Source organism: Phyllopteryx taeniolatus, chromosome 1, assembly GCF_024500385.1.
Source record: "Phyllopteryx taeniolatus isolate TA_2022b chromosome 1, UOR_Ptae_1.2, whole genome shotgun sequence".
NCBI lineage: Eukaryota > Metazoa > Chordata > Actinopteri > Syngnathiformes > Syngnathidae > Phyllopteryx > Phyllopteryx taeniolatus.
In genome coordinates this window covers 17,175,398-17,192,543 of record NC_084502.1, presented here as the reverse complement: position 1 = coordinate 17,192,543, position 17,146 = coordinate 17,175,398, and the positions used below count along the sequence as shown (strand labels likewise).

At 43.6% G+C, this 17,146-nt stretch overlaps 1 protein-coding gene and 1 long non-coding RNA gene across 6 annotated transcripts in view; one reads left to right on the top strand and one right to left on the bottom strand.

The window, feature by feature from the left end:
• Nucleotides 1-17,146, bottom strand: part of LOC133479450 (inactive dipeptidyl peptidase 10-like) — a 42,377-nt gene that overhangs the window by 22,059 nt on the left and 3,172 nt on the right. For 2 of the 5 annotated variants that reach the window (XM_061776478.1, XM_061776502.1), the window contains exons 2-8: nt 10,294-10,408; nt 9,301-9,396; nt 5,409-5,503; nt 5,229-5,303; nt 4,675-4,727; nt 4,507-4,588; nt 90-210 (exon numbers count right to left, since the gene is read on the bottom strand). In XM_061776478.1, coding sequence (XP_061632462.1) covers nt 90-210; nt 4,507-4,588; nt 4,675-4,727; nt 5,229-5,303; nt 5,409-5,503; nt 9,301-9,396; nt 10,294-10,408 — 637 coding nt within the window. The other 3 variants (XM_061776494.1, XM_061776485.1, XM_061776513.1) reach the window with 3 other exon arrangements.
• LOC133479492 (uncharacterized) lies at nt 12,523-15,122 on the top strand. The gene is made up of 3 exons (XR_009788968.1): nt 12,523-12,660; nt 13,205-13,364; nt 13,568-15,122. It is a non-coding gene; the product is annotated as an uncharacterized LOC133479492 (long non-coding RNA).

Below are 17,146 nucleotides of genomic sequence, written 5' to 3'. Positions count from 1 at the left end.
ATGAGACCACTGGTAGGCACCATGTCTTTTTGGGTCTTGTCTAGTTGCTCGGATCATTGGATCATATACAAGTTAACGATGACTCTCACCTTCATACAGCCAGTCAGCAAGCCCGTTAAAAATGACGCCCTCCATGCCAGAAGAGGTGATCCTCAGAGAGTTGCTCCTCACGTCCGACTGGTAGTAGATGTTGTTCTCAAAAATATAAATCTGAAGATTAAGAGGAGGGACAGCATCATTCAACATTACAGGAGGCTAAAGCGACACTCATATGGGGAGCTGGACCGCAAAAAAACAAAAAAACAAATATTTTGTCAGAAATATGGTAGTTGTCAACTGCTGAGTTCTGAAAAACATACATTTGCATGTTAAAATCTCATGTCAGTAATGATAAGTCGTTCCCCTAAAAAGTTATACTTGAGTGAATTAAAATTCAAAACTCATTTTGCCGCTTGTATCCGGGATCTCGTTCTTTCGGTCATGACCCACAGCTCATGACCATAGGTGAGGGTAGGAACGTAGATCGGCTTTCAGCTTAGCTCCTTCTTTACCAAAACGGATCGATACAAAGTCCGCATCACGGCAGATGCTGCACCGACCCGCCTGTCGATCTCTCGTTCCATTCTTCCCTCACTCATGAACAAGACCCCAAGATACTTGAACTCCTCCACTTGGGGCAGGATCTCATCCCCGACCCGGAGAGGTCATGCCACCATTTTACGACTGAGGACCATGGTCTCAGATTTGGAGGTGCTCATCCCAGCCGCTTCAAACTCAGCTGCGAACTGCTCCAGTGAGAGTTGGAGATCACGGCTTGATGAAGCTAACAGAACTGCATCATCTGCAAAAACCCTAGATGCAATACTGAGGCCACCAATCCGGACCCCCTCTGCGCCTCGGCTGCGTCTTGAAATTCTGTCCATAAAAGTTATGAACAGAATCGGTGACAAAGGGTAGCCTTGGCGGAGTCCAACCCTCACTGGAAACGAGTCCGACTTCCTGCCGGAAATGCTGACCAAACTCTGACTCCGGTCGTACAGGGACCGAACAGCCCGTAACAGGGGGTTCGGTACCCCATACTCCCGAAGCACCCCCCACAGGACCACCCGAGGGACACGGTCGAACGCCTTCTCCAAGTCCACAAAACACATGTAGACTGGTTGGGCGAACTCCCATGCACTCTCGAGGATCCTGCCGAGGGTGTAGAGCTGGTCCACTGTTGCACGGCCAGGACGAAAACCACACTGCTCCTCCTGAATCTGAGATTCGAATTCCCGACGGACCCTCCTCTCACCCCTAAATAGAACTTACCAGGGAGGCTGAGGAATGTGATCCCCCTGCAGTTGGAACACACCCTCCGGTCCCCCTTCTTAAAAAGGGGGACCACCACCCCAGTCTGCCAATCCAGAGGCACTGTTGCCGATGTCCACGCGATGTTGCAGCGGCGTGTCAACCAAGACAGCCCCACAACATCCAGAGCCTTTTGGAACTCTGGGCGAATCTCATCCACCCCTGGGGCCTTGCCACCGAGGAGCTTTTTAACCACCTCAGTGACCTCAACCCCAGAGATAGAGGAGAGCCCGCCTCAGAGACGCCAGACTCTGCTTCCTCATGGGAAGGCGTGTCGGTGGAATTGAGGAGGTCTTCGAAGTATTTTCCCCACCGGCTCACAACGTCCCGAGTCTAGGTCAGCAGCCCCACATCCCCACTATACACAGTGTTGATGGTGCACTGCTTCCCCCTCCTGAGACGCCAGAGGTTGGACCAGAATTTCCTCGAAGCCGTCCGGAAGTCTTTCTCCATGGCCTCACCAAACTCCTCCCATGCCCAAGTTTTTGCTTCAGCGACCACAGCTCCGGTCGGCCGCCTCAGCAATGGAGGCGGAACATGACCAAAGTTCTGTCGGAGGTGGGAGTTGTAGGCAGTTCTACACAGCGGTCATCGAATTAGTCCTGTGTTCTTCCGTCACAGTCTGGTTTGGTGCTGCTACAAAAAAGGACAAACTCCGACTGCTACGGACAATCAAAACTGCTGAAAGGATTGTCGGTAACCACCTACCCACCCTTGAGGAGTTGCACGTTGCCAGAACTAAGACAAGAGCGTGCAAAATCCTCTCGGACCCTCCGCATCCCGGTCACCAGCTCTTCCAGCTCCTTCCCCTCAGGTAGGCGCTACCAATCAATGCAAACTAGAACTAGCAAACATTCCAACAGCTTCTTCCCTCTTGCGATCAACTTCTTAAACACCTAACCTACAATTCCATTACAACATGCTGGCAATTTTTTGACTTGAGTTCATTGTCACATTTCTGTGGGGCCAATTATGTATTACTCGTGCACTCACTGTAGTTGTCTCGCCATGCTGCACTATTTGCATATACTGGCCACTCATGCATCTGCTCCATTTGCACACTGATTGAGGAGTATCTGCAACATTTGCCCCAGATTATCGCGCTACTCGTCACTTTAAACTGCATACACTCCTTGAAGTCTCAGCGCTCTTTGCACAATGGTCATTGCACCGGACTATTGCAATATTAGTCATTCGAACTGCTCTAAGTGCTAGAGGACTCTGCATCTTTTGCACAATTGCACAAAAAAATAAAATAAAATAAAATAAAATTTACCGGCATTACCATATAACTATTAACCCCTTATTGCTCAGTGACTGTTTTTTGTCAATGTCTTTATGTCTCAAAAGGGTTCCCTGTCAATTGACTGTCTGTTGTTGTACTAGAGCGGCTCCAACTATCGGAGACAAATTCCTTGTGTGTTTTTTGGACATACTTAGCAAATAAAGATGATTCTGATTCTGAAACTCCTTCTGACAGGGGACTCTGCCAGACATTCCCAACAGACCCTCACAATACATCTTCCCCCACCATCGGAGGCTACTCACCACCAGGTGGTGATCAGTTGACAGCTCCGCGCCTCTCGTTACCAGAGTGTCCAAGACATGCGGCCGCAAGTCTGATGACACGACCACAAAGACGATCATCGAACTGCGACATAGGGTGTCCTGGTGCCAAGTGGACGTGTGGACACCCTTATGCTTTAACATGGTGTTCGTTATGGACTATCCATGATGAGCACAGAAGTCCAATAGCAGAACACCGCCCAGGTTCTGATCGGGGGGGCCGTTCCTCCCAATCACGCCCTTCCAAGTCTCACTGTCATTGCCCACGTGAGCATTGAAGTCCCCCAGCAGAACAATAGAGTCCCCAGCGGGAGCGCACCCCCTCCAAGGACTCTAAAAAGGGTGGGTACTCTGAACTGCTGTTTGGTGCATAGGCACAAACAACAGTCAGGACCCGTCCCCCCCCCACCCGAAGGCGGAGGGAGGCTACCCTCTCGGCCACCGGGGTGAACCCCAACGTGCAGGCGCCGAGCCGGGGGGCAATAAGTATACCCACACCTGCTCGGCGCCTCTCTCCATGGGCAACTCCAGAGTGGAAGAGAGTCCAACCCCTCTCGAGAGGACTGGTACCAGAGCCCAAGCTGTGTGTGGAGGAGAGTCCGACTATATCTAGTCGGAATTTCTCGACCTCACGCACCAGCTCGGGCTCCTTCCCTGCCAGAGAGATGAGATTCCACGTCCCTAGACCCAGCTTCTGTAGCCGGGGATCGGATCGCCGAGGTCCCTGCCTTCGGCCACCGCCCAACTCGCACTGCACCCAACCCCTATGGCCCCTCCCACAGGTGGTGAGCCCATGGGAAGGGAGACCCACGTTACCCTTTCGGGCTGTGACCGGCCGGGCCCCATGGGTGCAGGCCCAGCCACCAGGCGCTCGCCCTCGAGCCCCACCTCCAGGCCCGGCTCCAGAGGGGGTTTGGAGCCTTTGTCTGGTCCCTCACGTAGGACCTGTTTGCCATGGGTGACCCTGCCAGGGGCATAAAGCCCCAGACAACTTAGCTCCTAGGATCATTGGGACACACAAACCCCTCCACCATGATAAGGTGACAGCTTCCAGGATTTATTTTTTTCAATGTTTTAATTTTTGTTCACATTTTTTCGACCTTTTTTTCTCTTTTTTCCATTTTTTGTTGTTTGGTTTAATTTTCATTGTTTTGCTTTTTTTTTTGTGGGGGGGCAGAAAATGCTTATTGACAGCTCATCCCTGCTTATTTTATGATTTTTTTTGGGTTTAATAAAATATATCTATTTTTTTCATTTTATTTTTTTGAATGCAATTATAATGGGTCAATTATCCACAGATTTTTGCTATTCACTGTTCGGCCGGGCCCCTATAGGGGTCCACTAGATTTTGTTTCGGTATTGTTGTTTAATAATGCAAAATAATTTTTTAACCAATTTCTTGAATAATCGATGGATGGGATATCACTACAATAATTGATTCTGAAAACATTCGATTGCCCCATTGTTAAAATAAAACATTTTCAAGATTTAATGGCATTATCAAGTATTGGTACTTGGTATCGGCAAGTACTCAAATGTAAGTACTTCTAGTGCTCTCTCTCAGAAAAAGTGGTATTGGTGCATCCCTACCAGTTGTTGTCCTTGTTTTCCCCACGCCGCATGCTGCAGCACAGCATTGGGAACTTCTGGAGGGTTCAGCTCCCAAACCTCCCTGAAACCACACCGAAATATGAAGCAACACAATTGCCAGAATGCATGATGAATGATCAGGTGAAACCACAATTACACACAACCTACCGGGTGTATAGGTTGTAAACAATGTAAGAAGCCTGGTAGGAATATCTGTACATCTGTGAAGAGAGCCAACTCCATCATACAAAGCAAACACTGACACCTGCTGGTTGTAGACACATGAAGGTGACCCACATTGTGCAGGACATCATTTTACTGTCAGACCGCTATAGTGTTAGGAGAAAAGAAAGCCTTAGCTTTGGGGACTAAAAATAAACAAGGACACACAAACAAAGAGATAACTGTGAAATGTAGACGTAAGAAATTAGATATCAACAACACAAACAAAACACAAACACCGAAAATCAGTGCACATCTGTTGAGCGCAGGTGGCGTATTGTTTTCACAGCCGGTGTGTGTGTGTGTGTGTGTGTGTGTTTCCATTTGTAGCAAATCGTTATCTTAAACAATAAAATATATTTTTTAAAAATGCATACCCCCAACAGACTCCCTCTTTGATTCATGTCAATTCAAATATTGTAGAGAAGCACAAAGTGAGAACTTCTGACAATAAAGGGGAATACAAATGAAGAGCGAGCCTGAGTGATGTCAATGCCAACCTGTTTGACGTCATAAGCAAAGAGTGCATATTGAAGGTCTGCTGAGAGTGAGTACTTTGCCACCTTGAACGCCACCTGATGAGTTGAAACAAAGCGGTTACCAAATGCAAGAGGCGTGTTCACATTTATTTGAACTAGATTAACAAAATAAGACCACAAAACAAAGGGAAGGCAACTTACAAAGGTCGCGTCACTCAATAGGACTTGAGTCTCGTTGAGAGTGAAATCAAATTTCACAACATGATTATCTCGGTTCCTGTAAACTACCTCAGAATCTGAGCAGGACAACAAGAAAACAGTATTGTAGAAGCTCTGGACAACAACAGTAACCATGTGTACTTTTTTCTCCAATCTGCTTGGACTTTATGGCATCATGTATTTTACAGTACCTGTATGCATGAAATGGTTCATCAAACCTTACGTTTTACACATTATGCCGAGCATTTTTGTTGGACCACTTCTCAATTCCAAATTTTAAGAGTGGATTTCGGCACTAAAACTACTGCCAATGAGACAGGCCGGTGAATGGTTCCTATGGCAACATGAATGATCGAGTGGCATCCGTGATGCTGCTGACAACAAAAAGAGCTCAAAGGGCATCTTTGCGCATGTTGCCTTGTTTATTCTCTGCAACTTTGTTTGTTGCTCATCCCTCTTACCCACACCTCATAATGTCAGTTTAAATGTTCGGGTGAATGTAGAACGCACTAACAAGTAGTCACACTCCGTTTGTTTTGAAGTGTTAATTATTAGAAAAGACTTGTAAGATGGCGGCACGGTGGCCGACTGGTTAGAGCGTCAGCCTCACAGTTCTGAGGACCGGGGTTCAATCCCCCGCCCCGCCTATGTGGAGTTTGCATGTTCTCCCCGTGCCTGCGTGGGTTTTCTCCGGGCACTCCGGTTTCCTCCCACATCCCAAAAACATGCCTTAATTGGAGACTCTAAATTGCCCGTAGGTGTGACTGTGTGTGCGAATGGTTGTTTGTTTGTATGTGCCCTGCGATTGGCTGGAAACCAGTTGAGGGTGTACCCCGCCTCCTGCCCGATGATGGCTAGAATAGGCTCCAGCACGCCCGCGACCCTAGTGAGGAGAAGCGGCTCAGAAAATGGATGGATGGATGGACTTGTAAGATTGAAGAAGTCTCCATGCTGCTAAATCTGTGTGAAAGTAATATCCAGTGGAAATACATTGCAGTTTTTCTTCTGAATTGATGAATATCCTGGTGAGGTAGTGCTCCAAATTATCTTGCATGTAGCAAGTAGCTCAAAAGCAAATTAGTTGAATGTCCACAGACATAAACAGTCGGGGTATCTTTGGATAAGTTAGGGTAATGTGATTTTAAGTCAGCACATTGTGAAGCCATTAAATAGTGAAACATGTAGATCAAGTAAAAGAGTTAATAAGTGTATGTTTATACATTTGGTGTCTCAAAGGCTCAAATTGTGGTATGGTTTCTTTGAAATCTGTAAATATATATCCATATCTGTTTTATAAAATTGTGTACTCTTTTTACAAAATATTTTCTGACTCCAATAGATACAGACCTCCAGCCACTATTAAGAACAGGTCATTAGGAAATATGTGGGTAATGTATGGCTATAACAAGACGCCAGTGTAAAGCAGCCCAATCAAGGTAGTCAAAGAAGAGAGAGAACACAATCATCGAGTATCCTCACGCCAACGTTGGGCATTTCCATCCCTCCATTAAACACTATAAATGATGTATTGCTGAAGAAAAGTTAGTTTTGCCTGCAGGGAAACACAGGCTCTTGACTATGTGAGAGGATAAATCTCTATATATGCAACTTTGCCAGACTCCAGTGTTTATTCCAAACTTTGAGATACCACTGAAGAGACGGACAATTATTTTAATACAGAAGGATTCAAGCTGAAAAGTCTAGGTGAGGGTGTTGATCTTTCAGGCAGAGAGAGACTCAGCTTCCAGGTGGCATTTTACTTGGTTTCTCCTGTCAGATTTGGGACTGGTTGTTGAGTGATGCTAGTATACTTCTAAAATACTGTTGAGGTATCCTTGAGCAAGTCACTTCATCACTCCGGATGCTGATCATTTTGATATCTCTGCACACATTTTGTATTTTTATAAAAGATGGATGAATCACATACGGCTAAATGTAAAGTGGATTTAGATCCCGGGATGATTCGTGTTTTTGTTTTTTTTAAGTCATTAATGCATGCTCCAGACCAGCTAAAACCCTTGAATTGTAGTCTTTTGTTGACTGTAAATGCATATTTCAATCTTTAAGCTGAGACTCAATTGAGATTCAAACAATCAGAGTTGTCTTTTTGATGTTGTTCATTTCGAGGCAACCAACTCTCCGTCCATTTTCCACACCGCTTGTCTTTATTAGGGTTGCGGGTGAGCTGGAGCCTATCTAACTGACTTTAGGCCAGAGGCTCGGTACACCAGGGACTGCTCGCCAGCCAATCACAGGGAACACAACCATCCACTGTGGTACAATGTGCTCCGTGCAGTGTGAAATGAGATTTGCGAGAATATTTTGCTATGGTTAGTGATGCCGAAATATTACAACTTGTTGGTATTCAACCTTTGATTAGCTTGCACAGGCTTCAAGGAGCACACCATCACCGCTTAATTTCTCTGACGGGGCCTGGACAAGATTTGTTTAGCTTGAGAGGATGCAAAGCTTATTGTGTCATGCTTTTTGAAGCGTTATTCTATGAGTATCTTGTGCTCATGATTAGATTAGATTAGTCTAGACAGTTAGAAGATATAACTTCGATGTGTTCTGTCATGGAAGCAAACGCCATAACAGATAACAGTTTAAATGTAACATCCAAAACACATGGATGACCAAAGGGATCCACCTCATCCCTGCATTGTGTTCAAACAACATGGCTGACATTACACATCTTGTGATTACGTCATCCATCTCAACCAGCAACTACAGTCAGCGCATGGAAAAAAAAAATATCCTCTTTTTGCAACACAAGTTAGTGGAGCCTCTGCCTCTGTATTTCTAAATCTTCATCACAGCCACGTCGCATTGATCGTATTTTTGTTGGACAGATCGTCAATAGGATGATGAAACACAGCTGCATTTTCTGTTCTAATCAAACTTTCATTCTGATCATGTTGAGGATACTGTATTCTCTCTATTAGTGCAGTGGAATTGAATGTACACATGGTGGTGCATAATGTAAATATATAGCTGCAGAGTGATGGTAGTTAGGGAGTGGAACCACGAGGTGTAATTGGAAGCAAGTTATTTGCTATTCTTCAGAGCCATATTCAATAGCTTGACTGATTGACATGTAATATACAAATATTTTGCATATCAAGTACATTGCTTGGATCAAATGACTGAATGCGGTCAACCTGTCCTCAAGCTGTGCACTCGCGTGGAGAAGAGATTAGTGAATTCCAGAACGAGATGCCTGCACACTCTCTCGTGTGGTCATGTCTCGTGTGAAGTGAGAGCAGCAGTCATGACAAATGCCTTTAATTATAACAATCAGTCACCTGCAGAGACAAACTACAAAGCAAAGAACTTCAGCAAGTGAATGTGTATCATTGAACACTAATATCATCAGTGCTTCTCACCGGTGTGTGTCACCGAAATATGAATAACACTAAGAATGATTCCAATTTTGGGCGCACAAAAAATATGGTAAAAGAATATCTATCGGACCAATCAAATTCCTTATTAGCATGGTAAAGGCAGAATCTTTGATATGGTTTCGGCAGGTGTGCCTAATGTTGTGGCCATTTAGGCCAGTGTTCTTCTGCTAAGATATCAGAAGGGGTCACCTCATCAAACACCCTTTGTTTCATCTTCTATCATCTTCTGCAGACACAGATTTCATCTTTCTGTTCACACATTTGTGTGGGTTGATGGCATTTTTATCCCCTAAAAAACTGATTAAACGTTATAATTTGCAGCAGGTGGTGGAAATGTGGGTGGCTTTTAGAATTCTCTTACACTTTGTACTCGTGTGCTGCAATCATAGAGGATAAATTTGACTTGTAGCATGAGTGGACACAATTCCCTGATGGCACTTTACATGTAGAATATTCTCTGGAGTACTCACCACTTATCCATGTGGCTTCTGGGTCATGCACAGCGAACTCTGAAGAGTAAAGATCGTCTACAGTCAGCGCAGACTTGCTGCTGCCTGGGAGATCGGCTGAGCGAGAAAGAGAGAAAATGAAGCCACATTGGGATTTGAGGGAAAATTCAAATTGAAAACTTTCTGTGGGAATGAATTTGAATTTTACAGGAATAACCAGGAATTTACTACATTGAAGGTTGGCTCTTAGTAGAGAACAAAGCGTAATCCTGACAGAATAACTAGATTTCACGCAAATACAAATGGTACTCAAGTTTTTTTTAAAGTTACCAGCTGTTGCTTGGTATTTTTTTGTTTTTTGGGGGGGGGATTGGATTGTGTGCCAATATTTAAATTATGAGCGAGCTTCAGATGGGTCGCCACTTGAGTGGAGTGAAAACAAATGGGGCGATTAAAGTACTGCAATGCCCTTGAATGTGGGCAAGGCGAGCCATCTATTTTACATGAATGCCTGCTTAGGACAAAACAAATTGTTTACATTTAAGCTTGAATGTGAAAGCTTTGCGTGAAATTACCCTCAATTCCAAGCTAATTCTTATTAATTCCCAGGACGTTTCCAATTTGGAAGGTGGTGAACCCCGACATTCTTGAGTCGGCATTTGGAAATTCACCTGCAGTATCCGTGATTTATTTGATTTTCTTTTTAACCTACCCTCTGCTATTTGCTGAAACACACCTATTTCCTGTTTTTGTGCAATAAAAGTGCAAATAAAACCCTTTGCATCTTGGTGCCAAGGAAAGATGATTAAGTGAGTTATGGTGTTTATAATAAAATAGTGAATTATGTCAGTTTGTGGCATCCGGAGGTAATTAGAAACATTTTGGGGCGCATCCTTTACAGATTTTTACTTTTCATAGCAGGGCTTTGACATGTCAGTTTCAAGTTACTGGTCTTTCAGATCGTCTTCCACTCTGATTCATGATATTCCTCTACGTGGTGCATATCGGTCTTACCTGGTGTGAGGACGACCACAGACATGGTGATGAGCGAGCAGACTGCCGCAATCACAAGCAGAGAGATGGCGATGCCCTTCCAGTTCCTCTGCGGGGTGCTGACGTCCACAAACTCCTGCAGACATGGACAGACAGACAGACAGACAGACAGACAATTTTGGATTATTTTTGGGTGAGAGAAGAGTTGCCAAAATTCTAATTTCAAAGTTAGAGACTTTCCATGGCAATTTATAAATTTAAGGTTGGCTCTTAATGGGGAATTTAAGTATCGTTGTGAAAAATGTTTGAGCATAATCCTGACTAAACTAAAAAGATTTCATGCAGGTAAATTTGAATATGAAGAGCCTATTGCATGAAAAGGCTTAGCAAAAATACAAAGGCTCGGCTCGAGACACTTGAGGGAAGATGCTTTTTTTATTGGCATGTTGAATGGGACTATTTTAGTGGAAGAGCAGCTATATTTCAATTTAACATTTAATGGGAGTTTGTTGGCATTTTTGGGGGGTGCGTTTTTGTAAATGGAAGGGTCGAGGTTTCAAGCTCACCCTAGAACACTGTTACCACTGTCCCATTAAAATACACACATTTATGGCATGTACAGTTTCTTAATTACCTCCTTTACCATCATTTTTCTTTATTTAAGACATATTGGTGAGTCCAAAATCCATTTTAGTGGACTCGGGTCAAATTTGACCCGGTACAGCCTCACTGTACATAATCTTTATACCACCTGTAGAAGAATAAAGGAATGAATTTTTCATTTGTGTGTGTTTTAGGTCACTTAAGGAAAAGTCATCAAATTCCTGAGTGGAAGAATGATATTTAGGGTATTTTTATTGCAGTCAAATGTCGAAATGAGTCAAATTTGAGCCAAACTGTATCTAAGGGTTAACCATTGCTATCATTCACAGGCATGATGTCTATGGGCATAGATGTCTCCTTCTGTATCACACATACCGCCAACGAGGTGGTAAGTGTGCCCATTTAATTAATGGGCAGACCCACACAGCAGTGTGTTCCTCACACACCACTGTGCTATGGACTGCTCTCTGACTATTAGTTCAAGGTCGACGATCTGATTCTCAGCGTGCGCGCTGTGTGAAAGTCCTCCGAGAAACACTTCGCTACTCACAGTCACTTAAGCTGACTGCAAAGCGAGGGATGCCTTCAAGTGTGTGAAAGACACCCAGTCTGCTAGCTCGAAAAGAAGAAGACCTGATTTAAGCTATCCAACCATCCATTTTCTAGTCTGCTTGTCCTCATTAGGGTCACGGGTGATTTGGAATTTGGAGCCTATCCCGGCTGACTTTGGATGACCCTGATTTGGTCGACAGTCAATTAAAGGGCACATGTGGACAAACAAGCATTCACAACTATGGATGATTTAGAGCAATGCTCATCAATGTACCTCCAAAAAAAAAACAAAAGTAACAATACTTGGCTCGCCAAGTATGACGATCACGACTAACATTTAATTACAGGAGCGGCGTAGAAGGCCTATATGTTAAAAGCAATCATCAATGGGAGGGGGACCACCCTAACCCGTTTGGATGGCCCCCCTGGTGGATGCCTGGGACCACCGCCATGCTCGTTCACAAAGAAGCCATATTATCAACCATCATTCATCCGCTTGGTACCTCTAAAAAGTCCCAATATAGTCTCTGCAACGCACCTATGACAGTCATTCAAGTGGTCCAAATGTTGCCTGCATGACCACACAACCCTGAAGCTCATTTTCAACAGGTCACTCGAGGCAATACAAATAAGTTTACATTAGTTTGCCTACTTGTGCAGCTGACATTGCACATACATGGATCATTGTCCCACCTTTTGTATTGAAGAACATGATGATGATGCTTTTTTTGGTGCATCCAGCTCCTCCGGTTCATGACTTAATCTGCATTTATGTAACACGTCATATAAGAGATTAATGTTTTCAATTTGTCGCACCTGCGCTCTCACATTCAACAACAGGAGGCAATCATCCAAATGGGAGCTCTGGGAAGGCACAACCCAACTCAATGCGAGAGAAGAGGATGTTCACTCATGTTTAACATCACAGACAGCCATTGTCACTTGTAGCCAGACACATTCTGTACATTAATTTTCTCATCAAGGAGAGCCCTCGGATCCCTGCTGCGAGTTGATGAGAGCGGTTGTGTACCTCATCTTGCTGATCCTCCTTTGGTTTCTTCTTGCTCGGATCCTTGGAAGCTGTCATCGCACAGAGTCGTCCTCAGACCGAATTCTGCACCGAATCCTCCCGATAATAACATCCAAACCTGCCTGGGAGTCGAATTTACGGCGGCATCAAGTTACCTGATTTACTGGGGAGCAGCGCTTCCGGAGTTGGCCACCAAAATAAAGGTCTAGAGTGAAGTATACTCTATTTCAAATGTACGTCCATGAGGGTTTGGAGAAAACACGTCACTCACTAGTACAAAACCGTAGTTGGTTTTTAAATATCCAGGGGCCTCATGTACAAGACTTGCATGGATTTCCTACTGAAACATGGCGTACGCACAAAAATATCTCGATGTATGAATCTGTGCGTACGCATGAATCCATGCGCATTTCCTTCGTACATCCCAATCAACGTAGAATTGAGCGCACGTTGGAGGAGCCGACCCCTCCCTGCCCACGACTACATTTAAATACACAACTCATATGTAAACGAGGCGGCACGGTGGACGACTGGTTAGAGCGTCAGCCTCACAGTTCTGAGGACCCGGGTTCAATCCCCGGTCCCGCCTGTGTGGAGTTTACATGTTCTCCCCGTGCCTGCGTGGGTTTTCTCTGGGCACTCCGGTTTCCTCCCACATCCCAAAAACATGCATTCATTGGAGACTCTAAATTGCCCGTAGGCATGACTGTGAGTGCGAATGGTTGTTTGTTTCTATGTTTGTTTAAGGTGGACGTGAAGCGCAGGACAGCTGCCCACCGCCAAAGTGTGGCCAAAGCAGGCGGAGGAACCGGCGCGGAGGGCCTCACCCCGTTCGAGGAGAGAGTGGCTGCAATCATGGGTGAGTGACACTGCTCTCACATGCGGCTGACTCCGATTACCCCACAAGGTAAATACCATTCATTTTTATAACTCACAACAAAAGTGTGAGTAACCTACACTCAGCCCTATGACATAAAGCTTCATGCGTAAATGTATGTATGGTTTTTGCAATAAATCTTTTGAATTCAAATAGAAGCACGTCAGCATATTAAAGAGGGTATCAAAAACTTTGACTCCTGTTTGATTACTCGATTTATTATTTGAATACAGAGGAGAGGTCACGCATGGATTCGTCCACTGCTCTTGGCGTCACAGATGTGGAGGATTCGTCCACCGTTCCTGCCGTCTCCGACGCTCTGCTGCTGCCCGTCCGCCTGGCCCTGTCCTCGCCCGTGCACACTTATAGTCTCTCAAATTAACTTAATTTGAACATGCACGTCGGTTGCACATGAACAAAATGTGTTAAAATGACACTATTTACCCCTCGTCTCCAAAAACATTTCAAAATCATTTTAATCATGTGCAACCTATGTACATGTTCAAATTAGGTAAATTCAAAGGACTATTTTTTTCCCCAGTGCATGTGCTGGAGTCAGAACAGTGTGAGGGAAATAGGCGGCATAAATGATCGCCTTGAGGTGTCCTCACAAATATCAGTGATTCATTAAATACACTGGTTAACAAGTGAATTCTGAGTCCTTGCATCTATTACATGGTTGAAATCAAATGTTGTCGGGCATTAATTGTTCATCATTCTAATTGTTCATGTGTCTCTGATGTGCAGATTTATTCTAAGTTTCCCAACATCACCTCTGTCGCCAAAGCACCAACAGCCGCAGCAATGTGCGTGTGCCAGCCATGAAGTTGACGTGAGGCACCGCACATTTCCACGCTCATTTCACTCTTGATACATCTGAACTTTGCCGTGAAAAAGAACGTACGCTACGTTTTTGTTCGTACGCACCTTTTGTACATGAGGCCCCAGGTTTTATTTTGTATCAATTAATGCTTTAATATCTCTGTTCTTTTACACATTTCTTGAAATGTATTTTCCTGAAATCAATTAAAAAAAACTTTTTTTTAAAATGTGATTCACAGGCTCATTTTTATCTAATGTATATTACAGTATATATGGATATTTCAATTGTGTACCCTACACTCAAAACATATTGTGCTTCTTGTCTATGCCTGGACCTTGAGTCTATAAAAATAAGGCAACAAAACGACTTCTCTTGATACATGTTAATGGTCCGCATTCACAAAAAGTATTAATGTTGGATGAACTTAATTGTTTTGCTTTTTATGTTTTGAGTGTGTTATTGCTAAACCAGTTGTTTGTGTCATGTTTTTCTGTAGGACTGACAATCCCGTTATGTGATGGGTGACCAATTCAGGGAGAAGGAATCAGCTGGCATAGGCTACAGCTCACCTACGCTCTAATGAGCGCAAATGGATGGATGGACTTTATTAGTGATTCCAAACCAATGAGCTTATTGGGGGTGCCGTAGGAAATTATCCTCTTTCACTTAATTGGTCTGATAATTATTTCTTTACCACAAACAATGTGTCTTTACAGCATATCATTAAATTGATTTGGTGCTGCCCAGGTGCTGAAACCGATGACTGGGTTTGTAATAAAACAGAAAAAGACAAGTGACTGGCGTGAAAACCAGTGTGATATATGATTTCTGAAAACCTCAATCAGGAGAAAGAGGAAATACCACAAAAACCAGACGATTACCTTTATCGTACTGAAATGCAGGCCTCATTTCATACCGTCTTTTAAATGATAATAGTGCCCTCTGCATGTTCATTTAATCATTTTCCTCGTTAGGGCAGTCACCCATTTCAAGAAGAGACTTGTAGTTCTGGTATCATGATGCACTGAAAATGTACTTTAGTCTTTTCTAGCCCTTGCCTTTGCAGTTGTAAGTGACTGGATGCCGAATGTTAGGTGTTACAAAGCCTTCAGGACACACAGACACACAAGCACACACGCTGTGCAGGAAGCCTATAAATAAAACAAGGGAGGAAACTAGCATAAAGATGGATCAATGTTATTCATGTACTGTATGTCGGTATGTCTTGTTGTTAACCTGTTTAATATTATGTGTTCACGGAGCTTAACTTATATTCAGTTCTGGAAAAAATGAAGAAACTCAATTGTTTTTTTTCTCTTTTCAACAGGGGAAGTACAAATAAAAAAAACAGGTAACGTGGTTGTAGAAGTGTGCACACCCAATTAAGCAGTCACATTCAAACTCATATTAAATGGGAGGTAGCACACAGCGGCCACCATTTAAAGTGCTCTGATTATCAATCAATCAATAAAAAAAATGTATTTAACCAGAAAATGAAAATCCAGGCGGAGAGAACATGCAAACTCCACACAGGCGGCGCAAACCAACGCTGTTTATTACCAAACGAACACCATACCTAGATTGAAGCATGGTGGTGGCAGCTATATATCCTGGACAATGGTTGCCAATCATTGGTTCTGACTGCTTGCCCCCTCACCTGTTTTCTCTCCTCCTTATTGATTTACGATTCAATGTGTGTCAGTATCATGGGCATATGCAAGCAAGTGGAAGGCCGAGCTAAAGCCAAGCTGGGCCTTATCCCAGTTCACTTTGTGACTAACAGCTGAACTAGAGCATCAAGAGAGGAAGAGGAGGGCGAGCGAGGGAGGAAGAGGGAGGAAAATGGCTACAGATCAAAGTCTCTGAAGAGAGTAGAGGGAGCAATTGGAGGTGATGGAGAAGGTGTAGAAATACATGAGGGAGCAGGAAAGTGAAGTGATCCATGTGAACATTCATGACAAGTTATATAGCTTGTTTATATGTTAGTAACCTGAATATAACCACAGTAGCAACAGGGTTCTTAATTGTAGTCAAACCGCTCTAATCAAACCCATCAGGGATTTACTCCTGCCACCTAAGAATGGATGGGTTTCTTTCTGGGATGGCAGGTGAATGTAATTAACCCGTGGGCAGGACGGAGACCCGAGGGGCTCGAAGCTAAAGGCACACGTTTGCTGGAAAGCCGTCACATTGATAAGAAAAATGCTAAGCGCTTCAGGTCAAGACTTGATTAGAGATGCAACTCAAAATCACAAGGGAGTCACGTCTTTATACATTTTCTCCAACTAAAACTTCCAAATGTATTTTTTGTATTATTTAATACAGAAATATAGTGACATTTCTCCCATGTAGTAATAGAAGCTTCCTGTGTTTTCTGCGTCACCTGAATGAAAACACAGAACAGATCTTGAAGAAAAAAAATAAGAGATAACTGCAAAATTTGAAATTTATGCCAGTAAATAGTCATTCAGCTGCAAAATGTGCAAATAATGTTTATTTGTAAGTGTTGATGTCATTTTCTGTAAAAGATTGTGACACAAGCATAGTAAGCAGCATTGGTCCTGACTCCTGAAGTCCTTCCTTGATTTTGAAATCCTCTTATTTGTCTTTTGTTTAATTTTGCATTGGTCTCTCAATTTTTTTAATTTTTTTTTTTTTACAGAGCTTTAGGTTTAGTTTCATCCTGGTACAAAATATCTTTGTAGGAAATTAGCATCAATGGTGACTCATTTCATCAACTCATACCACTTAGACCGGAAAGGCACAACAGGTGTTACTTACATATTCGTTTATCGAAATCCAAAAATGAAAGTTGTATACTGTACCCTTAAAGGTTACTGGCTGGCCACATCCATCATCATACTTTACGTATTCATGAATATTAGCAACAAATGTGCAGGGATTCAGGCTCCAAGTGCACATACTTGTAAATCCGTTTTCTAATCAACGTGAAAACAGCTATGGAGATCAACTATGGAGCTCAAATATG